This window comes from Phaethon aethereus (genome assembly GCF_964289735.1).
Source record: "Phaethon aethereus genome assembly, chromosome: 3".
NCBI classification, from domain to species: domain Eukaryota; kingdom Metazoa; phylum Chordata; class Aves; order Phaethontiformes; family Phaethontidae; genus Phaethon; species Phaethon aethereus.
The window spans coordinates 120,107,262-120,123,481 of NC_138576.1; the positions used below are offsets into that span (position 1 = coordinate 120,107,262).

The following is a 16,220-nucleotide window of genomic DNA, read 5'->3' on the forward strand; positions in this document are numbered from 1 at the left end:
TCGTTTTAAGTCCTATGAACAGCAGATTGTGGTGGATTCCTTCTCTCTTGCTCTTGTTTTACAGAAAAACTTGTTACATCCTTGGACATGCTTTTTGAGAGCTCTTAATTTTGTACCTCATAGGAAAACTACATTTCACGTGTAGGCCTGGTCAGCATGGTGGATGTGTGGGTATCCAGCAAACAGGAGGTGTGTTTCTGTAAGGGATAATACAAGTAAAGGTGCGGAAATTATAACAGTTGCTCTAAATGAGCACAGAGCACTGAAGAAAGGTTAAGGAAAGTAATTTTGCCACTTAAAATCTCTCTAGTACATTATGTTGCTTAAAGATACGAATGAATCCTGCTTTCCAGTTACCTGGAAAGGTTGCTAAAGAGGTTTGGGTTCTTGGAGGGGTTAAAAGAGAAAGGAACGAACAGAGCTGTGGCTGGACAGTGAACAGTTAAATATTTAGCTTAGATAATATAGATTTCTCATGCTAGCAAAAGCAGGAATTTGAGGAACTCGTATCTAAATGCTTAAAAAGAAATTATGATAGAATTTTTAAAAAATGACACTACTGAAAAGCCTACAAACTCTGAGGCGCCACATTAGGTATTTCAGTTCCTAGCTCCGAAAACGTTGCAAGTCTAGTACAGATGTCTATAGTTTTTGTCCAAACACAAAGAATGTTTAAATTATATTAGCTTATTACATGCAAAAGTAAGTGCAAACCGTAAAGTTTTTCCAGGAGGCAGAAGCTGCTTTTAACAGGAGAGATTTGGAAACATAAAAATAAGTACAACTTCGGGAGCGTTGAGTCTTTTATAGAGGACACTGATTTAGTCCCACGTTAACGGAGCCGTCCAGTCCAGGGTGCACCTGAAAGTTGCTCTGGGTCTTTCCCAGGGCTTCTTGGTACAATTCTTTCACGTTTTCTTCCATGAACTCCTTAAAGTGGCGGGTTTAGATGCTTATCTAGAAGTGTCCTGTGGAAGGTGGCGTTCGTCACGTGGTTTGGTGGACCCCAGTGAAGCTGGTGCCCTCCTCTCGCCCCCTCCCAGCAAATGCACGGTGGACCCGCAAACCTCTCCCAGATCTTGTGACAGATGTGTGGGAAGCAGGCTTTTGGGAATAGTATGCTTTGCTTTGATAGAAATACACTTGTGCTCCAAATACGGGCTTGATCCTAGTCCAGGACTATGTGCCATGAGAAGTAACCTGTCGCTTCTGGTGAAGATACTTACAGTAAAACTGTATTTGGCACTTGGCTGTTGAGATTTCTAGTCACTTAAAATCGTTCAAGGATGTTAGTCTGCAGAGCCATATGCAAAGGCATGGGTTTTCTGCTTGAGCAAAGGGCCAGGTTTTTTAGAACATCTGAATTTCCAACTTGCCTGAAATGGCCCGGACTTGGGATTGGGACTGTCTATGTGGTACCTGAGCAACTTCTACGTCGGAGGTCTGAGGATGGGTTTTAGGGGCGGGGTGGCTGACGGTTGCCTAGCCGTGCCTTTCTAGCGTCGCAGGGCGATGGCGTTTCATTTGGGTTCGGTGTGGCAGCGAGGGAGGAGGCTTTGAATTGCCACCTGCTTCCTGCAACGGCCCCCGCCGCCGCCGGCGAGCGCACGTGCCACGTCGCTCTCCGGAAGCACCGGTTTTGCCGACAAAGGTTTATAACAGGTCACCCAGGACAAGCGAGAGCATTACCCGCCCGAGGAGCCGCTGTAAACCTGGCTGCCCTTCGCTGCCTCTGATTTTTGGGCTAGTGGGAGGAGAAGGCAAGTTGTAGGAGGCAACGGCGGCAGGGAGGGGGGCGCGGCGAGAGGAGCCCCCGCTGGCACGGCCGGCCTGACCCATTCAGCCGGCCTGAATACGATAAACGCTGCTTTATCCTTTCTTGAAAGGAACAAGATAGCGCGGCCTAAATGCCTGGGTGTGCTTAAATAGGCAACTCTGGGACGCCGGAGTCGAGGGCGTTTGAAATCGGAGCTCCCCAACAGCCAGGGAGCTGCCGCAGGTCACCTGCCTTTCTCCACGGGGACCGGCCCAGGTCTGGCCAGAAATTGTCCACGGACGAACTGTAGTACAAATTCCTGTCTTTGTTGGTTGGCCTCTTTCGCTAGACACTGGCCTATAAAAAATTGTCTAAAAACAATTCTTAAATATTATTTGAAAGGGCAAACGGCCACGCTGAAAGGTTTGACAGGTTGACATATAGCGCCTGGTTTTGCTGGCTGGGGAGCGGGCGCGCGGAGCCCGAGCTCTCCTCCGGCTCCTTACAGGCTCCGGGTTTGGTTTGGGTTTGGTTTGTTTGTTTTTTTAAATAGCGTCTAGTTGCTGTGCAGAGTCGCTGCGCTCCCAGCAGTTTGTCAGGCAACGAGTCTGCTTCAGTGATCTTAAATCCTTTTAGACTAATTTGCGAGCGAGCAGAAAAACAGCTAGCACCTTCGGATCCAGCGCCCAAAACCAGAGAATCAGGTATTGCCAATTAAAGTGCCATTTCCAACCATCATATCAAGACGGATTACTTGCAGTTCCTCTGATAATGTCACGCCGCGCCTAAAAAGAAAGAGAGCCGGAGTTTCTCCACGGACAGAGGATCCGCGTGGACCAAACTCGTCGGTAACTGAGGCGGAGGCAGCGTGATGCGCATCACGCATATGTGCGGCGTCAACGCGAGCGGCGCGCCTGCTCTGCCCCCCGAACAGCCACGAGCCATTTTGAAGAGCCTCTGGCCCCTCAGTCACTGGCCTACTAGTTAATTGCCACACGGACTTTGTGACACATGGGCAGATAATATGACATTTTCGGTTTCCGTCACTAGCAAACGCCACGGCGTTGCTTGCACTAGTTGCTAAGAAGCTGTCAGAAGCCATTAGCAGCTGGCTAAAGTTGCCCTATGGCATTTCCTCATGGCATCAGCAAAACAAGCATAAATCACCCAGCGGAGCCTCCCGCTATACTAATGAGGCTGTAAGCTTGTTTATGGACTAGCATCATTTCTATGATTATTTCCACCTTTTCAGTTCGCCTTCATTTGGCGGCAGGAGAAGTCAACTTCAGGAGCGGAGTCGCCGCTGACATTTTACAAACGCGGTTCGTAGCTGCTACCGTGTGGCTGGTCAGCGGTGCTTCAAGTTTGTTTAGTGAGCTTTAAAAAGAGGAAAGGGGGGGGGAAGAAAAAGAAAAAAAAAGAAGGGGGAGATCTCTGGAGACCTCACAGAGGTGAGTGTATCGAGTTGCAAAGTAGATGGAAATACTGAAATCCACAATTGACCGTTTAGACTTCTCTCTGTGGTTGCAGTCTTTACGGGATCAATTTTCCATTTAAAAAAAGTGGAAGAGGTTAAACAATTTATAAAGTCTAGCGAAGCGTTTGCTCTTAGGACAGCCTGGTGCTTTCTTATCCTCTCCCTGCCTTTCACTTTCTCTAACTTGTGTCGGACGGGGCCAGGGTTTATTGTTTTAGGCTTTTCTGAACATGCACCAGTATTTACACTGGATTGAAAGCATTTGCTTCCAATGAAAATCTTGTCTTAGATTACAGCCCAGCAGTGTAATTTCCCTCCCAGATGGGAGTAAAGTAGCAGTATTTGCCTAAAAACAGTAGGAAGAACAAACTGTGCATTAAGCCAAGGCTGTTTTTGGCTTGAGCTAATGATGTAACAGAAACCTTTTATTTGGGATAGGTCACCGCCAGGGATTGAAGGAGGTGATCTGGCTCGCGCTTGAAAGGTTTCTCCATTGTATCTACATAAGTCTTCACTTAAAAAATCCTGTTCCTAATGCTTCTGCTTTCATACAGCAGAAATAAACAGGAAAGGTTCTGGGGAGTGTTATAGGTGGAATGCAGAAAGCTTTTCCTCCCCTAATGGAGGATATAATTCAGGTGCCCCGGAGGCATGCTTTCAGGAATTCTCTTGCCTGAGGTAATGGGAAGCTAAGGCTGCTTGAAGGCCTTGATTATCTATTGATGCACAAAGCTGGAAAAAAAGTCATCTCCCTTGGATTATAGTAGATATTTCCATAAATTATCAATGAGTCCTCCTCCCGTCAGGCACGAGGCGATGCCTGCTAAATTAATCTGAAGGGGGTTTGAAATGAGGAGAGAGTGTATTTTTAAAAAAAGGTTGGCAGGGGGAAGGAGGGTGGGTGGACGATTGCAGGGAGGTGGTGAAAGGCAGTGTCATTAGGTTAGAAGCTTTTCATTTTTAATCAATGAATGCGTAATACTTTTCTTTTCCTTGTTTGCCTCTCGCAGACAGAAAGTGGATTAGCCCGTGGAATTTTAAATGCTGTTGAGTTGTTTCCTTTGCTCATGTTTCTTTTATGAATTATTATTTTATATGGTGAATTGCTTCGCTGTATAAAAGCCCTTTTTTACATACTGGGCTTTCAAAGAATTTGTCAGATATCTGATTTCTTCATAAAAATCTTGTTTGTTCCTATAACTACCCAAGGTTACCATTTCATTAAAGACACACAGGCCAAGTCATAAGGACAATTATAAATTTGCCACAGTCAGTAAGGTACTAAAAATATAACACTAATAATAACTTTCTTTTTGGGGTGCTGAAAGCTGTTTAACAAATCATAATTTTGACAGTCTACTTTTTTTTTTTTTTTTTTTTTTTTTAATCCTAACAGAGATAGTTTTGATTCAGCCCAATTCAGATGACTTTCTCAATCATTCTTGCTCGGGGGTGTAAAAAACACTTGCCTCATAACAATCACCACTCCATGGTGCTACAAATACAGTGTCCTTGGAAGCCAGGATATACCATTCAGTCCACATGCAGAGAACGCAAAGACCGATTTGCTTTGTGGACTTGTTCATAAACTGCTTTCAGGATTTGAAAGAAAAATGGCACGCAGACTGGCCGGGCGCTGCAACTTTTGTTTTCCTTTGACTGCTAGCCCGTCAGCCCAGACCCAGATTGGCTGCTACGCAGTTACATCTTCCTGTAGATATGTTGCTAACCTCGTGAGAACTGTCCGAGACCTTCTCCGCATTAAGGAAATTCATTCTGGATCGGTTGTTGTTTAGCGGGAGCAGGCACCTATTATGGATATGGCACACCGGCACAAAGCAGGGTGCTAATTCCTACGGTCTATGTCAAATTGGTGCCTACTTATCCCAGTGTGAATTTCTTTAGGCTGGGGCTGGGAAGAGGGGAGGCCAGTGAGCTACCCACCTGCCATCAAAAAGTCAGGAGAAGTCAAACGTCTATAGAAGGCCTAACATGAGCGATGCCCCAACCCTCTGGTTATTTCTGAATTTGGGGAGAGAATATGATGTTGTAAGAGAGCTGCATTCACCCTGCTTTTCACATCCCAGCGCGGGACGGGGCACCCGGCTTCACACACATCATGGGGATGGGACTCCATCGATACTCTCCTAACTGGCATCTCAGCCAAAGTGGCTGATTGGGATGAATTTTTGGAAAGTGACCTAGTGTGAAGAGAAGCCACCGTTTCCCCCTTTGCAAGCTGGATGCTTGCAAAACTTTTAATTTTTTTTTTTTTAAGTACTTTTTGTTTTGGGTTACAGTGGCAGAAATGGTCACACTGTCCTTCAGGATAAACCAGAACGGGGCCAACACAGTCCTGAGACCCTCCCTCTCCCCATGTCTCTTCCCCCCCGTCCCCTCAACCCCTGGTAAATTACTATGTTAAAGAATTTATACCTCATTTAAATATTCATGCAGTTTATACCCAAAGCCAGGCTTCGGCTGAAGTATATAAAGGTAGCATAAGTCAAAATTTGATTCACTATATTTACAGGTGACGGCTTGGACAACAGTGTAGCTTCCCCCAGCACAGGTGATGATGATGATCCAGATAAGGACAAAAAGCGACATAAAAAGCGTGGCATCTTTCCCAAAGTAGCCACAAATATCATGAGGGCATGGCTGTTCCAGCATCTAACAGTAAGTGAACTCTAGATCACATATGCAAAATAAAACATGGAAAATGTCGTAGTTGCAGTAGTCTTAGAAAGCAAAAAAAAAAACGTATGATGTTACCAACAGGCAGCTCAGGGAACTTTTCCGAGCAGAGTTGTTGTTGTTGCCTCATTTGCTAGATGCCAGGGGAGGAGCACGGAGTGTATGTTTTTATGGTTTTGGGGGTTTTTGTGTGTGTTGTTTTTAGATTTTTTTTCTTTTTTTTTTTTGTTCTCCTTTGGTTCGAGTCGCAGTTGTTAATGGGACGTCACTGCAAAGTGTGACTAAGCTTATACTAATAACCCTGGAGACCTGTCCTGCCTCGCTGCTCGCACAGCCACAGTTCCCCATAGCTGACGTGGGAACTGCTGCTTCGGAGCAGAGAGCAGCGTTCAGCCCCTGGTTCTGTGCTCCGGAGAACCGCAGAAAATAATTGGGGAGATCAAAAACAAAGCAAAAAGCAAACAAAGACCTTATTCAGACGTTTGTCAGAGATCGTCAGAAGCTTCACGATGAAAGGTCTGAATGTATCTGGTTTAATAGCAAAGTATAATTTTTGTCTTTGAGACGTTCTCATTCCCAGAGTGTAAGTTACCCCTGTATTTAATGTTATAAAGGGGTGGGGAGATGTCCAGCTATTTCTGTTGCCACAGCTACCTGTTTTGGGGGGGGGTTTTTTGTTTTTTTTTTATTCCTGGGATTCAAAATCAAAGCTCTGGCCAGGTGTGTGGGGTTAAGCTGGATGCCGGAGCTTCTTTCGAGGCTTTATATTGTGTACCACACCTTCTAACGTTAGCATTTAGAAAAGTGTTTCTAACACCATTCTTCTTTTTCATCAAACCGTGGTGATCTGTCGCTGCGTTTCCATCCACCGCGGGGATGTGGGCCTCCAGCCCCGGGTTTTCTGTCTGAGCTTTTCCTGCGCCAGGAGGCTAAGGACCAGGGGAGGGGTGCCGGGGGTCTGCAGCTGGTAGCGAAGGTCGGCTCTCGCCTCCGATCCTGGCGGTTGACTCTCTTCCCCTGCCTGTGTAGTGAGGGTCAGGGTGAAGCCGGGAGCCGGCCAGCTGGCCCAGCCCCGGTGGGAGCCCTGCCAAGGCTGTGCTCGCGAACTGGAGGAAGCGCTCGGGCACGTCGTCCCTCCGTCCCCCGCTGAGCCAAGAAACCAGATACCTGCCGTGACTCTTGTCAGCACGGGGATCGGGTGGGGAATCCTGCCCTGCGCGGCCCCGGGTTGCTGTGAATGAACTTTCGTGCCAGAGCACTCCTCCTCCGGCACCGGAGAGGGCTGCGGGTACCTCCAAATTAATGTCTCTCTCTGGCAGACTCCGGGTCAGCCGTGCCCCAGCTTTGCCAGCTCCCTAGCCCCGTCCCTGGCACATTCAGCACCTTGCTCCCGAAGGCTGAGGGGTCCCTTTTGGTTTTGGTGGCTCCCCAGTTCTAGGTCCTCACCCCAGATGAGCTGACACCTGGTGTCTCTCTACAGGTAGGTGTGAGGTTAAGGACGTCTGCCTCCAAAACGGTCCAGGGATGCTGTGCTGCAGCGATGCTCACAGCAGCCTGACACAGCTGGTTTAGGTTCTGGTTTAAGGAGATGCTCTGGAAGCTCTGCAGTCAGGATAAGGCACGCCAGGGGACACTGAGCAACTGCATGTCGGTCCCCATAGCTCCCAGCTGAGGAACTAAGTAGTATTTATTACTATTAATATTTTTTCCTGGAAGTGGCCTGTTGCCGTGCTTGTGCTAGTAAACTAAATGTCGCCCGGGCACAGGAATGTGACAGTCTATCCTGTTAAACTGCTTCAACATGCTCTTAGCCTGGGCCAGCTACCACCCTCCAAATCCATTCCTGGGAACATGGCAGAAGACAGCAGGGGTGAGTCCCGAAAGACCTCGTGGCAGGGAGCCACCCCGTGTTGAGCATTTAGCTACGTGGGCTTGACCTGACGCCGCAGCTTGCTTCATGCACAGCCTGAGGACCACAGAACGGGCCCTGTCACCGTTTCGTCCAGATTAGGCGTCAGGTGCAATTGGCTTGTCACTCTTCCACCGTGCAGTAACGGTGTGCGCAAGAGAAGATGAGGACGCCTGCGGAGCTTGCTGCAGGAAGCTGCCCCTGGGAGACAGCATCAGGACATCTGCTTGTGAGGTGGTCTCTTCTTCTGGAAGGCTCAAATACAGAAAGACATCCCCCCCGCCCCCCAGGACCTATGCAATGAAGCTTGCAGCACTGAGCTAAAGCTTGCTTTAAGAATCCACCATCCCCTGTGCAGATCCAGCCCAGCCAGATGAAGCATGCAGATTTATTGCAGGGCAGCTTCCTCTTCTTCTGGCAGCATCATGGTAGCTCCAAGGTTGTCTGATCAGTTCAGTAAAGCAGAATTGGTTTACCCTGTCTGACCTTCTCCAGCTAGGACCTTGAGACAGACTTTTCAAGTCAATTCTAGGTGGGGTCATAGACAGTTTCCCCAAATTAAAACATGGCTGGACAACACCGTAGGCTCTTCCAAGCACGTGTTTCAGCTGGGAGAGCCCTTGCTGCAGTGAGAGGGTACCGGAAAGGTCATGCATCCAGAAGAGCAGTGGGTCTTGTGTGTGGAGGAAGATGTCCTCTAGGCAAGCACGTCAATAACATGGGAAGAGTCAACACTACAGTTAGTGCTAGAGCTATATAACACGTTGACAAGCTGCCTGAGGTGCTGTCCTCTCTGCAAAAAATCCCAGGCCCCAGCCATGGCTGCAATCAGAGCTGAGGAGTAGGGGGTGAAAGACTGAAGGAATTCAGACTCCAGTTCATTTTTGAGGGTGTCTTGGCCCCATGACTGCTCTTCTCACCCTACACACGGGCATGACAGTGTCCCTGGCTGGGCTCCTCGCTGCAGGAGGGAGGTCATGCTGAGGAGTGGTCAGCTGAGGAAACTAGAGATCCCACAGCATTTATTTATTTCTTACTAGTGAATTTGGTCTTCCCTGGGGTGGATGGGAAGTCCTCGCTAAAGCGGGAGGTGAGGAGAGATAGGGAGGTGGTTCTGTTCAGGCAGGGGACGTGTCAGGGCAGGCGATACCTCCCTTTCGCCCCCAGCGCTTAACCTACCTTCACTTTCCCACCCGGAAAATGGCAGGGAAGGAACGAGCAGCGATTAAGCACGAAATCCAGCATTCCCTTGACCACTGGCGCTTCCTAATTGGGGTGTTAGTTGGGAGCCCTCTTTTTCGAAGGCAAATACTTTTTCTTCCTCACGATTGTAATATTAATACACATCAGTGGCATGAAATTAAACAAAATAGACAGTAATTGCTGTGTCTGTCATACTAATGATTAATGGTTGGAAAGACTTAAAATAAGTGTTGAACTAATACGATCTTTTAAAAGTTTATAGGCTGGTTTAATTCCTTGTATGCAGTCATTCCACCTCCCAGAGTACGAAGTCTTCCTCTGTGTACTGACTTAATTTCCTAAGGTTTGTCCCTTAGTTCTCTTTTCCCACTTAGGAGGATGTTCTTTTTTTCTTTATTGAAGGAAAAAAAAAAAAAAAAATCAAATGCAAGGCCATAGCCTCTCCGGTTGTTGAAGAGTTTGGGCAATAGTTCCCACTCAGCATCATGCTGCAGCCCCCCCATTATTTTGACTGATGTGCAGCACTGTCCTCTGTGGGTGCAGGCAGTATGTTCTTAAACATACTTCAGGGGATAAATTCATCCAAATTGCCGTTTTTTTTCTTTCCCTTAGAATAATAACAACACCACCACAATCAGCTAAAACAGTAGCAAAAACAGTGATCAGACTTACATTTAGGACTTTGCAGGATTTATTTTTAACTATTTGCTATTCTGACTTAATTTTGATCAAATGTCTGGGTTGGAAGAGCTTCCCACGTTGGCCGTTAGTTAGGCAAAATGTAGCTGTGAAGCTTGCTGAAATCTTTGATGGTAGATTGTGGCACCAGCCTGTAAATTTTGAGGTTTGTGAAATCTATTTTTAGGATTTTGCTACAAGCTTGAAGTCAAAGGAACGTCCTGTTACTGTTTGGAAAATAAAAAAAAAAAAACACCCAAGGCTACTAATAGTTTGGTGAAGCTGTGAGGACATCCCCAAAGTCTAAAAGTTGAGCCAAAAAATGAGGGGAGGTGTGTGGCCTCAGATGAGCATTGAATGCCATGGCAGGGCTTTGAGGAGGGACTGGGGCGAACCGGTCCGTGCTGGAGCTGGCCTCCAGAAAGTTGCCCTAAGGATAAGTTGCAGCACAGCAACATTTTTCAGATCCCTTTTTTTTTTTCTTTTTAATTATTTGTTGGATCACTTAACATTCAGGGATCATATCTCTCTACCATTTTTCAAGCAGATCTCCTCACTGTAATATATAGCCTTCAACAGGGATTGTAAAATGAGGGAAAAAGCTTGGAGGAAGGGAAAAAATAATCTTGCCTATGACCAGATCTGTGTAAATTTAATTGTGACAACAGGGTTAGTTTCTACTTCAACCCATACTATGCTTTTGTCCCAGCAGTGGTACCTTTTGGTTCAAAACTAGAAGAAGGGAGTTTGGGGGGGGCGGGGAGGGTCTTCTCAAGTGTTTTGTTTGCTCGATGTGAATTCTCTGCATCCTTTAAATCCAGCTTAATTTAAAACGTTGAGATTCAAACCTCATTTTGGGGATTATACGATGTAATTGGTTTGTTATATGATGAGTATTTGATGATCTTCACGTTCATCATCTAATCAGGCAAAAAAAAGCCATAAAATTATAATCCCAAAAGATGTTTAATAACAATTTAAACTATTGAAGGCTTTATTTAAGCACATTAGGGGATTATAAACTACTCTTTTTTTTTTTTTTTTTAATGGTGCCAAGAGGTAGATTCAAGGACTTCAAACACCTTTTAAAAAACAAATTGCCATGATTTAAAAAAAAATGAATGGGCCAAAGATTTCTTTCTTGTAAATCCCATAATTTAATCATTATTTTTAACTGCTTTTAAAACAATTTCCTTAAGAGGTTAACTCTTACTGAAATGGGAGACTGGGCAGAAAGTAAAAGACATAGCTGAACCACATTGACTTTACAGTAAAAGTGAAAAGTTTTTTTTCTATTATGTGTCTTGATTTTGAAGCTTTCTTAATCACTTGATGCCATTCTATTAAACAAGAAAACTTGTAATAAGCAATATGCAATCTATTTGGCAAAGCTGTTATTTGTGTAAAAGAATTTATTGGAGATAGGTATTTGAAGGAGGCACTTTATATCCGGATCTAGCTGAGAAAAATAGTCCCCATCGCTTCAAGGATGTCATTCTGATAGAAAAGTATTATTACACCACTTAATTCTGTAAGTTTTGTTCATATATGAATATTTTACAGGCTAGCGACTTTTTCAGGTTAAAGCGAGTGGATTTCGTGTCTTCTCTCATCCCTCCGTGGTTATGAGATTTCGCCTTGGGAAAAGCGTGGGGTTAATTTGGCTCCCTGCCCCTACTCCCACATGGGGTGCCTGTCTGGTTTTGGAAAGGGGTGTAGCGAGAGCGAGATGGGTACAAAACCAGGCTGCTGAAAGCATTAAAAGGGGGAAATGATGGGCTAAAAGCAGCGAGGTTTCTCTTTGCTCTCTGTAGAGGATTTGGAAGCGTTAAAACAAAACACAGCTTACAATGACTCTTCATCCTGCACCGATACTTGCTCTGCAAATGCCAGCGGGCTCCTGGAGCTCATCCGCGTAACAGGGCTCATGTTTCCATACATTGGACTCAGAATGGGGGGGGGGTGTCCCCCCTTTATCCCAAATACGCAAGTCTCCTCTTTCACTTGATTTTATTGTGGGCAGAGCTGTAAAAATCTTTCTTCCACATCTGCAAGACTTCATAGTGCCAGCTGTCCCGAATTCCTGGGAAAAGCCAGGCATTTTTAGCTTGCCTTCAGTGGCCCGCGCATCGCCGTCCCCTCGGCCGGGGAGGTGGGAGCCAGGGCTCCTCCCGCTCGGGGCAGCGGGAGGACTTGCCGGAGTGGCGAGCCAAAGCACCCGTTGCAGGTTGGTGCGAGTAACCTGCGAGGAGGGGATGTCCAGGTGCTGCCTTCTGCTGAAGGTGGAGGTGCTGTGGCAGTCATCTTCAACAGCAGAAAATGGGAAACGTTATTTGCGGGGTAAGATAATTTTTCTGAGGCTCTGTCAGAATTGAATTGAGAGCTCCAGAAAGGAGGACAAACGGGATTTAGGTAACTTGGTTTGAATTAACTTCTTAACCCTTCAGCCCTCCCAGAGTTTGATGGAGGACGCTGACTGTCAAACCCTTCAGCATTTTCTTTAATCTTCCTCAAATTTGTTGCTTTGACCTGCTGTCCAGCCTCCAAGGATTGATCCATTTTCTAGCGTGGGTGAATTTTGCCATTTTTAAAGAAACCTGTTGTTTTTGAGCTATGCTACAAACCTTTGGGTTTAGACCAGAAAGGAAAAATATATGGTGCTTTAGTCAATTGATTCAGGGAAATCAGATTCCTCACTTACTTACTTACTTAGGCTCTTCTCATGTTCAGAAGTGTGGTGTAGTTACAACATCTGTTTTTTCCATATCTATGATTCGGTCTTGTTTCTGATGAAGACAACCATCACGTTGTCCTAAACTACATGGTATGAGACATCTCATCCTGGGCTCCTCACAGGTCTTGGGAACAGCAGTGGTCCAGGGTAGTACTTTGGTTTGAAATCAGAAGGTAGCCAGCAGCCTGGGCTAGATTTTAGAGAGAGAGTGTCTATTCCCAAAGGGATATCTTACCTTGTTCCCAGTTTCCCCCAGTTTCCATCTTGGAGGCACTGTTATACCAATGTGGAAACCACCAGCGCATAAAGGATTTGAATTATTTGGAAGCTGCTGAAACATGTTAGTATTTACACACCAGAAGAATTTCACATCTGAGTAGAAGTGAGGGAATACTGAAAAGTTGAAACATGATAAACATTAATTCAGATGTTAAATTGCACTTGCTCTGGTTTTACTAGAACTCCTTTTGTTTGCACAAATATTGCGGGAAATGAGTTTACCAGGCAAGAACGTTTGCAGTAGTAAGAATTTTTAAGTCAATGGTAGATGCTTTGCTTTCTTCTCCACCCTCTCCTTTCTTTTTATATTTGCAGCTGTGATATTTTGCATGTGCAACTTCATTTTTGAAATTAGCCTCCTCCAGTCAAGGCACAGAAATGCATTACGTGACGTACAGTCTTTCTGCAGTCAGAGCAGATGTACGAAATTCAAGTATCACATTTTGAAGGGGGAGAAGGGGAGGGGAAGAAGTCTGACCACCAATTTGTAAATCTGGAAGTATCCACGGAAATATTTTGGCAAATAATTTGCAATATGAAGTACACCAAAGGCAACAACAGTATCTTGGCAAGCAGTGGGTGAGCAGGAAATGAGGATAAATTCACGGGCTCGGTTGTTCATTATTAGTTGTTTGCTTAGCTTGTCCTCTAGCACAGTTGCTACAAAAGAGCCTATGTTGATTCTCAGATATACTTATGTATGTAAGTGCCAGTGCTAATTTTTTATTGGCAACCTCCTAAGTCTTGAAGGAGTTTCACAGCGCACCAGCGTAAGCTAGCGAATGACTTAATCAGATCAGGTAAAGTGCCAAAATACGAGGCACCAAACCAGTTGGGCGCGTATCTGATGAGATGTGTTAATCTGCGGTGTAAGATAAGCTGCCTTTCAAATAGGGTCACATTTGGAAGCGGTACATCAAGTTGTGTCAGATGCGTTCCCTTCCTCTGGCATGGAGTATCCTACATCTGTTCGCATGAACTTAACCCTTCTCTGAATGAGCCGAAACAATGATACTGCGCTGCATATAGTCTGTTTCTTGCTCCAGGACAGGCATGAGAAGCAAATTGGTTTTTTACCCATTTTAAAAGTTTTCTTTCTCTTTTCCTGCCGTTTACCTTCAGCTACACAGAATCTGCACTGTTATAGCTTACACGTTTTTTTTCTTGTTGCATATCTTCAAGAAGCTCTAATTCCTAGTATTAACGGGTTATGTTTACTGTCTGGCCATCAGAATTACCCACAGAAAACTTTTCTTGTGGGAGGGAATTTTTTTTGTTGATGGCAGGTTTAAAATTTTCCACGGGTAATGCCATCCTTTCCCCCAAAACGCTCAGCTGAAAATCCAGTTTTCAATATATGAACAAACGTATTGATCAGACTCACCTATGTGCTTCCAGCTCCTCAGCCTGTGAGCTACAGCAGTGCTAAAATATCTGTGTAGAGAGAAGGTAAGTAGGCAGAAAAAAGTTTAAGTTAACATGTAGTTATCTAATTTAGCTCGCCTTTTGCATCATTGCCTGATTTAGACCCATAGTATTTAGTGGAGTACTCGTTTCACTTCAGTGGTGGGCCATCATTTTAATAATCCAAGCTCCGGGAGACTTATCACTGCATCTTCTGCTTTATGAACCAGAAACTTTTGCCCAGAAAATACAGAAGTATTTTAGACCTTAGGTATAGCACAAATATTCCTTTCTCGGCTACTCATTGACCTTTTCTAATCCAACCTGTAACAACGTAAGACATTTTGGAAATATACTTTAAGAAAACCTGGCAAACCACCAACTTATTCCCCCTATGATGTTCTATATCAGTGATGCAACAAGTGAGATAGTCACGGTAGTGACACTAAAGTATCACTTCACTCATGCTAGTAAAAACCAAAGGTCTGCTCATGATATAAATACGTTTTTCAAGGACTGTCTTTGAACTCAGAAGGGAGGTGGTGGGACTCTGCCTTAGGTGGCTTCCTCTATTCAGCAACTTTGAAGTGAAACTCTTCTTCCTAGACCACCTTTATTCATGTCAGCCAGAGATTTTGGGGTCCCTGGCGATATTTTCGGGAAGGCAAATGCTGTATTAGGTGAATCTGGCTAATTAGTAGATTCACCGGCAGAACTCTGCTTATTTGCTGTGGACTCTGTGCCAATCCAGGGATTGCACTGTGCTTGCGTGGGAATGGCAAAGAGGATAAACCTTTGATTTCGGTGTCGAAACCCACGCCCGGGTCTGTTGGCGCAGCAGGTTGTAAGCCCCGGAGAGTCATAAGCCAGAGTTGGGGACAGAATAATTTTGAAGCTGGAAATAACCTGAATCTTAGGATTCTTACGAATAAAATGCAATTTTAGTAATGTTTTCATCAGCAGCAGTAATGGCGGCGTTTTAGTAAACAGTGGCATTAGTTGCATCAAAATTGCACCACATAGGCTTTTAAATTACTCCACCTGTCTGTACGAATAGGATTTTCAACGTCGAGGCACACAGACAGCTGCTGCTAATGTTGGGTTGGTTTTTTTTTTCCCCTCCCTGTGCAGATAATGCTGGCAAATCTACAGCCATCAAGGCCTGGTTTCTGATGTAAAACGGTGCCTGACCTACTGGCTCCGGTGCCACAAAAGGAACAGCTTTAATTACTAATGGCCGTGTTTTAGTTTTGTACTTGTTGATGTAAAAAATGTCATCTTAGAGCGGCGTAACCTCTGGTTCGCTTCCGCCGGCGATGGTACGCTGCCTGCAATTATTTTCAAAATAATTTGTGTTCCTGGGTGGCAGCTCGCGATCCTGCCTTGTTAGCGCTCAGCTAATTAGCCAGGGTCCGGCCCGACGGCTCCCTCTGCCCCCGCGTCCCGCTGGTTGCCCCGCACCTCGGAGGGTGAAATTTCACCCCGCGCCGGGGTGAAATAGGGATCGCGCCTACAGAGCCCGCTCGGTTTATTTGTAGGGCGGCCCCTCCCTCGCATCAGGCAGCCGTAAGACCCAGGAATTCGTGGGCCAAATCCCACCCCGGCTCATTCCCTGTTAAACTCCCGGGAATCCGGAGGGGTTGGGTGGGGGTTCGAAGCTGGAGCGCGCCGCCGGGTCTCGCCAGGTATCGACGGAAGGATGGGGCCTTGGCCGGTTTCATCGGATGGAGTTTGGTCGGGATGATCCGGTTACCAGCCTCGCGCCGGGCTTTAAAAGGGTTAAAGGCGATAAGGGTGCCGTTAAAAACCCAGCTTGCCAATGGGCTCTTTTGTGCGAATGGTATAAATATAAGATACACTCGTCTGGCTCATTTGCAAGCATTCTTTTTGACTTCTTTCGCACAACTGGTGTTTTTGTGTTTAATTTAACAAGAAACGAGTAGTAAATGAAAGCTGCTGCCTGAAATCCCACTGTGAGCGTGTTTTGCACTTGGCTCCCCAGTGAAAAGGCAATTTGTGAAATTATGTGATAGAGTAATTAGATGAAGCCAGGGCTTCTGATTGTTGCCATGCTTATGTGGTA

The 16,220-nt window shown here is 45.6% G+C and overlaps 1 protein-coding gene across 2 annotated transcripts in view; it reads left to right on the forward strand.

Moving 5' to 3' along the window:
- The window catches only part of MEIS1 (Meis homeobox 1), a gene marked incomplete at its 3' end in the record, with an annotated part of 107,471 nt that overhangs the window by 50,827 nt on the left and 40,424 nt on the right, over positions 1–16,220 (forward strand). For both annotated transcript variants that reach the window (XM_081998182.1, XM_081998183.1), the window contains one exon: positions 5,767–5,912. In XM_081998182.1, coding sequence (XP_081854308.1) covers positions 5,767–5,912 — 146 coding nt within the window. The remainder of the gene's footprint in view (positions 1–5,766; positions 5,913–16,220) is intronic.